The 8,645-nt window shown below is 36.0% G+C and overlaps 1 protein-coding gene across 1 annotated transcript in view; it reads left to right on the forward strand.

The window, feature by feature from the left end:
- LOC106463587 (endochitinase-like) overlaps positions 1-8,645 on the forward strand; it is a 29,848-nt gene that overhangs the window by 19,789 nt on the left and 1,414 nt on the right. The window contains exons 4-8 of the mRNA XM_022391118.1: positions 1,145-1,407; positions 3,344-3,447; positions 5,416-5,539; positions 5,930-6,124; positions 7,492-7,614. Coding sequence (XP_022246826.1) covers positions 1,145-1,407; positions 3,344-3,447; positions 5,416-5,539; positions 5,930-6,124; positions 7,492-7,614 — 809 coding nt within the window. The remainder of the gene's footprint in view (positions 1-1,144; positions 1,408-3,343; positions 3,448-5,415; positions 5,540-5,929; positions 6,125-7,491; positions 7,615-8,645) is intronic.

Consider the following 8,645-nt stretch of genomic DNA (forward strand, 5'->3'; position numbering starts at 1 on the left):
AGTTAAGCACAAAGCTACACATGGTAGCTGCTCATAACTTGTTTGTTTGTTTGTTTGTTTGTAGTTAAGCACAAAGCTACACATGGTAGCTGCTCATAACTTGTTTGTTTGTTTGTTTGTTTGTAGTTAAGCACAAAGCTACACTTGGTAGCTGCTCATAACTTGTTTGTTTGTAGTTAAGCACAAAGCTACACAAAGGGCTATCTGTGTTCTGCCCACCACGGGTATCGAAACCCGGTTTCTAGCGTTATAAGTCCGCAGACATACCGCTGTGCCACCGCTCACATCCTTCCCTAATTGGAGCTGATAAACTAGGTGGAATACAGATAGACAACAGCGTTCACTGGGCTACTCTTGTCTGGTCGAATAGCGGGATTTGACCGTCATACCAATAGCGTATCTATTGTCCCAAAGGGCGGAACGAATTGTTGCAGCAAAGGGTCTCAAACCATAAATGCTCGGATTCATACTCTGGGTAGGCTAACTATTTATTCAGGCCTAGCCCTTAAGGACTATAAGGGTTAATGAAAAGTCTCATGTTTGACGTTATGGCTCCTTGTTTGTTATTAAAGTGTTATCTATTCCTTAGATTCAGTAAAAAAGGTGGCGACAGTATTCCTGTCGTTACTCCCAAACAGTCCAAATCTGCAATGTTTTTAGTAAAAAAGGTGGCGACAGTATTCCTGTCTTTACTCCCAAATAGTCCAGATCTGTAATGTTTTTAGTAAAAAAGGTGGCGACAGTATTCCTGTCTTTACTTTTTTTACTAAAAACATTACAGATCTGGACTATTTGGGAGTAAAGACAGGAATACTGTCGCCACCTTTTTTACTAAAAACATTACAGAACTGGACTGTTTGGGGGTTGGCGACAGTATTCCTGTCTTTACTCCCAAATAGTCCAGATCTGTAATGTTTTTAAGGTTATTTTGTGTCGCCCTCTATCTTATATTCTGCTTACAGGAACAGTGAATCTTCGTTTTATGGCGATCGATTCCAGCGTTGTTTTTGACATATGTTATCAGTTGGAAATGTAACAGAGCGCCAATAATAACAGCTTATAAGCTTTAGCATCGCCATATAACCCTCTTTCAATGACAGTTGATCTGAAAAAAAAAAGTAACATTTATTCGCATTTTATCCAGGAGGGTACAAACGATTTACTGGGCTTAAGATGAAATATCCTCATCTTACACTTTTACTGGCAATCGGAGGATGGGATGAAGGAGGAAAGAAGTACTCAGACATGGTGAGTACCAAACAAAGACGGAATATTTTCGTGCAGAGCGCTCTGGAGTGGACCTTGAACCTCGGATTTGACGGTTTCGACCTGGACTGGGAATACCCTGGAGCTTATGACCGAGATGGCAACTTCAAAGACAAGGAAAATTTTCTGAAACTAGTTCAGGTATAAAGTATGCATACTTGTTTTTGTCACGTGCGCTATAATTACGTCACGTCGCCATAATAATTCTAACAACAAATGTCTATAAACAAAGAAATGTTAGGTATATCGTGTCTGTAAAAGTATTCAATATTTTAAATTAAAGAATTGAATACACTAAATTTATAATTTGTTTGTTGTTGAACACAAAGCTATGCAATGGGCTATCTGTACTGTGCACACCACGGGTATCGAAACCTGATTTTTAGCGTTATAAGTCTTCAGACTAACCGCTGAATCACTGGAAAGCCATAATTTCATGACAACAATTGGTCTCAGATTTTAAACACTAGACTTAAGTATATCTGTTAAGATCTCGAATATAAAAATAATTTCAACTAGTTGTTGTTATTTTTACTACACTAGTCCACAAAAAACGTTTTATTTGGAAAACACAAATAAGATTGAGAACTCCATATCTTCAATGTGTCTAAAAAATATGTTCACATTTAAACCAAGAAAAAATCTATTAATTTCTTTATACATAAAGACATTGTTAAATATTAACACGAACATAATTACACTAGGCTGAACATTAGTGTTTTGTATAAGGACGAAGAGCAGTACATAAAGTATAAAATAAGCTAATAAATCATTTTTAACAGTAATTTTTAGCTACAATGCGTATCAAAAACAATCCATCTTTTTATGTTTCTTGCTTAATACCACAGTTTTTGTTTGTTTGTATGTTTTATATTTCTTACTTAATACCACAGTTTTTGTTTGTTTGTATGTTTTATACTTCTTACTTAATACCACAGTTTGTTTTTGTTTGTTTTATGTTTCTTACTCAATACCACATTTTTGGTTTGTTTGTTTGTTTTATGTTTCTTATTTAATACCACAGTTTTTGTTTATTTGTTTGTTTTATATTCCTTACTTAATACCACAGTTTTGGTTTGTTTGTTTTATGTTTTTTACTTAATACCACGGTTTTTGTTTTGTTTTATGTTTCTTACTCAATACCACATTTTTGGTTTGTTTGTTTGTGTTATGTTTCTTATTTAATACCACAGTTTTTGTTTATTTGTTTGTTTTATATTTCTTACTTAATACCACAGTTTTGGTTTGTTTGTTTGTTTTATATTTCTTACTTAATACCACAGTTTTGGTTTGTTTGTTTTATGTTTCTTACTTAATACCACATTTTTTATTTGTTTTATGTTTCTTATTAAAATACAAAACTACTACTGATTTTGTATATCTAAGAGATACAGTAGTGTTTCATTATTTCAGAAAATGAATAATTTTGGGCAATATTCTAAAACATTTGCAAAAATATTTCGATTTCTCTCATTAGAAAACGTAAGAGTTAGAAGAAAATTGTGTCTGTATTACGGTAATCATGAAGTTTTGTTTTTTTTTTTTTGGAATTTCGCGCAAAGCTACACGAGGGCTATCTGCGCTAGCCGTCCCTAATTTAGCAGTGTAAGACTAGAGGGAAGGCAGCTAGTCATCACCATCCACCGCCAACTCTTGGGTTACTCTTTTACCAACGAATAGTGGGATTGACCGTCACATTATAACGCCCCCACGGCTGAAAGGGCGAGCATGTTTGGTGGGATGCGGATTCGAACCCGCGACCCTCAGATTGTGAGTCGAGGGCCTTATCCACCTGGCCATGCCGGGCCCAATCATGAAAAAATCGCTGCGAAGGGAGGCAACTGAACTTTACTGGGACCCGAGGTCATTTGGTCGAAACACTGAACACATAATTATTTTCTCTTTTACGACAATTTTAACTATCTTTGTATTTTCAGATTTTTGTCGTGACGTAGCTATATTTGTTTGCTATTTATATTCATTTTTATGTTGATTAATTAAAAAAAAACATGGATTAAGATTTTTTTGAGAAGTGATGTCTTATTTTTAATTCGAGTTTTCTGTTTTTTATCTCCAGGAATTGAGAGAAGCGTTTGATCCTTATGGACTTCTACTAACAGCAGCCGTGCCGGTGGCAAAGTTCCGACTACAAGAAGGTTATGAAGTGAGACCTCTAGCTAAGTATGTTGTGCAAGATAGTTCGGTTTGTCAACTGAATTCTAAAGCAATTGAATTAGTCTAAGTGGACTTTTGATAAGAAGAAGAGAACTGTGTAGTGTTTAAGATACAACTATGATCTCCACAGTGTAAAGAATTTTGTATATACGTTCAACTTGTTTCTAATATGTATATATTATTTTAAATATAAGTGGAGTGCGTGCTGTTCGTTTATTGTCGAATTTATCGCCAACAAATCACAGACACCTTCTGTAGAAGAATCCTTAGCCAAACACCCCTATATACTACTTAAATAGTAAGTTTCTGACAATCATCATTTCTTGATTTTAAAAAAAGGATAAAAAATGTAAGGGTTGGCATAAAGTAATGCTGGGTATAAACGTATAGATGGTGGGAGACCTATATAACCTACAGTTTTGCTCTTTGGTAAATTAAGAGCTTCTTACCAGATAAAGGGCAGCCTAACAGCGGCACCACCGCCTACACGGCTACTCTTAACTGAATGGAGGGCTGACTGTCACCTTTGTAACGCACCCAAAAGTGAAAGTGTGGAACACGTTCATCAGCATATTACCGGTTTAAACCTTGGACTTTCCGATCCGCAGCCCGGCAGAATTACATCTAGCTCAAGCCTGGTCTAGCTAAAAAAGTCTAGTTTCTATTTTTAGTATAGATTGATAAGATGATATTAATCAAACACGGGCTTTACAAAATAATGTTTCAACTGGCAAAACTGAATAATAAGAAAATCCATATTTTATTTTTTACACATCGATCACTAATAATTTTAGTATTAGAACTGTGTCTAGACCACCATGAATTTCCCTGTAAAATGACAGTTTTGTAAGCGCCTAGAAGGTTACTGTAGTCTTTCTTCATTCGAAAGTAAATGACAGAGTTTTTTTTAGAATTAACTTCATAATTATTAGTGAATTAAAGAATAAACACTTGTAATTTTCTGTCCAAACTTGCTCTTAAGTATCCAAGAAACGAAACATAAAGAATGGTAAAGCACTTTTTTTTTCAATTTTTGTATCTTATACACAGGGGTAGGAGGCAAATTAAAAGTGGGTAAGCAAGATTTATTTGACCGAACTAATCAAGGAAATGTGAGTCACGGGCGAACCCATTACGGCCAGGGTCCAGGGTTCGTCTTTGGACCCTGGAATTTCTCGGGTTCTGGATTAAATTGTATGCATTCTCTTGCTTTTTCTGACAGTAATTTTTCTAATTTTGATGCATTTTTACTGGGGCATATTGAAAAGTGTGGGAGCCGACCCCCCGATTTCTGCTTCCTACGCTACTGTTATATTTATGACAAAACTACTAGGGCTATCTACTACCTTCCGTAATTTCGAACTACTGAGCAGGTGGAAGACCGCCAGTCAACAGCACCCCACCACCCATCATCCACGCTAAGTAATTAACTGACACTCTTATAACGCATCCTCAACTTCAAGTGCGAGAAATATTTTGTGGGGGTTCGAACCCGGCTTGCCAGCTCTGAAATCCACAGAATCAACTCACACTCCACGTTTTCCAACTTGAAGTAGGTCAATAGGCGACGTGTCATCTTATATTTGTCGTCTATGAAAGGAAATTAAATAATCAACACATTTTCTCTTTAAATTTTGACGGGCTTGACCTAGCGGTTGCCGTACACTCGTGTAAACTCGAAGGTTCATGGTTTGCGTCCCGAACAAACAAACGCTTAAAATCAATGCATATTTCGCTGATAATCTTTAGTGGCCACAGACATTATTTATCAAAAATTGGCATTTTTGGTTTAAATTTTAATATTTTTAAAATATCAAATGGCCAATGATTCTTGATTACAGCATCAAAAAGTTGTTCAAGTGGCTCTTTCCTTTGTTTTTATAACGATACATTAGTTTTAAATGCCTTGATGTTCATGATATATTAACAACTTCAAGTGATATGATCCCTTTTTCTTCTTTGTTTTTCTGCAAGTTTGTTAGATCAGATCCACGTGATGACTTATGACCTCCGAGGAAACTGGGCCGGATTTGCGGATGTCCATAGTCCACTGTATAAACGTCCATTTGATAAGTGGGCTTACGAAAAACTGAATGTAGTAAGTAGAATTATGTTGACATAAATTATTGTAAAGCTCTTTTAACAAAAACTAAAGATTCGGTAAGGAAATAATGAATTTATTGTATTATCACTTTCCATTCAATAAATATTATAAGAAACCTATTTAATTAAGTAATTCCTGAACCCAGTTGATATTTAACTTTGCTGGGAGTGATATTTTTACTGTTGCGTTCACAAAACCTGCTAGTAACTAAAGTTTATGCTAAACCTTATGTTTTAGGTTTATTATTGTTTTTTTCATCACGTGGTATTCATGAGCTACGACTTCCTTTATGGAAAGAGTCGAGAAAGCAGTAATTTCCTTTCCTTCACTTTCCATAAATCAAATCATAGCCAAAGAACTAATTATTTTCCTATTACGATATAGCATGACGGTCTCCAACTGTGGGTTGACAGTGGCGCCCCCAAGCATAAGTTAATTGTTGGAGTTCCTTTTTACGGCCGAACTTACACCCTGGGCAGCAAAAGTAATAATGATCTACGGGCTCCTGTCCAGAAGTGGCTTGGGGGCGGATTGCCGGGGCTGTATACAAATGCTACAGGATTTTTGGCTTATTATGAGGTTTGTTTGAAACTAAAATTATATTAACATGCACACACTCTGAAATGGTTTCTAGATCACAATAATCTGTTGAGAAGCAAATCTTTAATTGATGTTTGGCCACAAATCGTTCTATTTACTCCTATTTTAATAAACTAAACCAATTATTCTATCAGGCCACACCAAACAAATATCCTATTCCAACCAATTATTCTATCAGGCCACACCAAACACTCTATCTAACAAAAGAAAAAGGAACAATTAGAGAATCACAAAAATCACTTATAAATATCGTGATGGTACCACACTTTTGCTTCACCCTGTGTGAACTAAAGTTTCTAGCTTGGGATTACAGTCACCACTCCCACACACACACACACACAAAAGACAAAAACCAACAACAAACTATATATACACATTTATAAACATTTGCGTATCACATCTTCAGTAAACTGATTGTTTATTATACAATTTTCTTAGTTTATTTATTCTATTCCAACCAATTATTCTATCAGGCCACACCAAACAAACATTCTATTCCGATGTTTGTTTGGTGTGGCCTGATAGAATAGTTGGTTGGAATAGAATGTTTGTTTGGTGTGGCCTGATAGAATAATTGGTTGGGATAGAATGTTTGTTTGGTGTGGTATAATAGGATTTTTGTTCATTTTTCATCTAAAGGTTAAAAACTGAAGAAGGCTTCTTTCTTTTATGTCGGAACATGCTGGTATGACCGATTTGTAATACTTATCTGAGGACATCACGTATTTACGGTTCTTTTATGCCTATTGAATGTTAATCGTTGTTACGGTTAGTAACCTATACGATCACTTAAGTTTCACTGATATCACACTCAGTCAATCTAGTATTAAACCAATAAAACTTAGAAATCATTAAAATAATTAGCGGATTCAATTCCTAATAGTATGAGTGAATAGTACATCTGTTTTTATAATGAGAAGAACAAGGATCATATAATACCCCCCTTTCCCCTGTCATCATATACAGTCCTTCCTAGGAATTCTCCGAAAACGACCACATGTTAACACTTACGTATGGTGTAAACTAATTATTAAGTAAAATCTAACTTAAAAAGTTAGCTAATAATTATTTAGACTTAAGTGGTCGTATAGTCCTGGGATTCTCAAACTTAGGGCCACAAAAAACGTTTTACTTAATTAGTTAATTTAAGAAATGTGTGACTACTCTTAACGACAGGAAAATTTCCAATTTAAATCATAAGTTCATACAGCGGTTTCAGTTTAAGTATTATACAGTAATTATTTAAGATGTACATGTATATATATTACTTTACAACACAATGATTAACTATGAAGAATATGTAATTTATTTTTATCATATATATATATACAAACATATTTTATTAGATTTGTGAAAACCTTATGACTGGCAACTGGACAAAAAAATATGATGACATCGGGAAATGTCCTTATACTTTTCATGACATTCAGTGGGTTGGCTATGAAGATGACGACAGTATTGGGATTAAGGTAAGTAAAAATATCTTTGGTACAACGCAATTTTTAAAATAATCGTTTACATAGTTTCCGACCCTACAGCAGTAGGCGGAAGGCTCCTACCGATTTATTTTCATCCTATGATAATCCAGCTTGTAGTTTTGTACTTATCTTTGTACGTTCAGCTAACTCCTCCCACAGTTTTGTAACTGGCAGAGCTAAACTTAGCAGGCGGAATCAGAGTGACCCGAGGGGGTATTCTTATCTATACGGTGTATCCCATCTACCAAAGGAGACGGTGTATCCCATCTACCAAAGGAGACGGTGTATCCCACCTACCAAAGGAGACTAAAATGTGCCTGCAAAGCATACTGGGATACAAAAGTAGGTTTTCTGATTTTGTGCCCCCCCCCTCGGGATCCTGGGGTTTCATGCGTAAACTATGATCGTATCCCACCAAACTTAGCAATTCTGTTTGTTTGTTTTGAATTTCGCGCAAAGCTACACGAGGGCTATCTGCGCTAGCTGTCCCTAATTTAGTAGTGTAAGACTAGAAGGAAGGCAGCTAGTCATCACCACCCACCGCCAACTCTTCGGCTACTTATTTACCAACGAATAGTGGTATTGACCGTCACATTATAGCGCCCCCACGGCTGAAAGGGCGAGCATGTTTTGGTGTAACGAGGATTCGAACCCGCGACCCTCAGATTGCGGATCGAGCGCCCTAACCACCTGGCCATGCCGGGCCGGTACATGATAGAGAGATCCTTGTTCATTAATATATCTCATATCTATTTCCTATCTATGACTCTTAAAGAACATGAAGACAAACAAGTTGCTTGACCACAGAGAGTACATGATAGAGAGATCCTTGTTCAGAGCGTTTAGATAAATTGGAAGTATCATTCCGAAATACCAGCATTGTATCTGTTAGGTAGATTTATGAAGAAGTTTCAAATATATTTTTCAGATGGATTACATCCGGGAGAAAGGGTATGGTGGCGGTATGATCTGGGCCATTGATATGGATGATTTCCAGGGAATTTGTGGAAAGAAGAATGTCA

The sequence above is a fragment of the Limulus polyphemus genome, unplaced genomic scaffold (assembly GCF_000517525.1).
Source record: "Limulus polyphemus unplaced genomic scaffold, Limulus_polyphemus-2.1.2 Scaffold1442, whole genome shotgun sequence".
Lineage (NCBI taxonomy): Eukaryota > Metazoa > Arthropoda > Merostomata > Xiphosura > Limulidae > Limulus > Limulus polyphemus.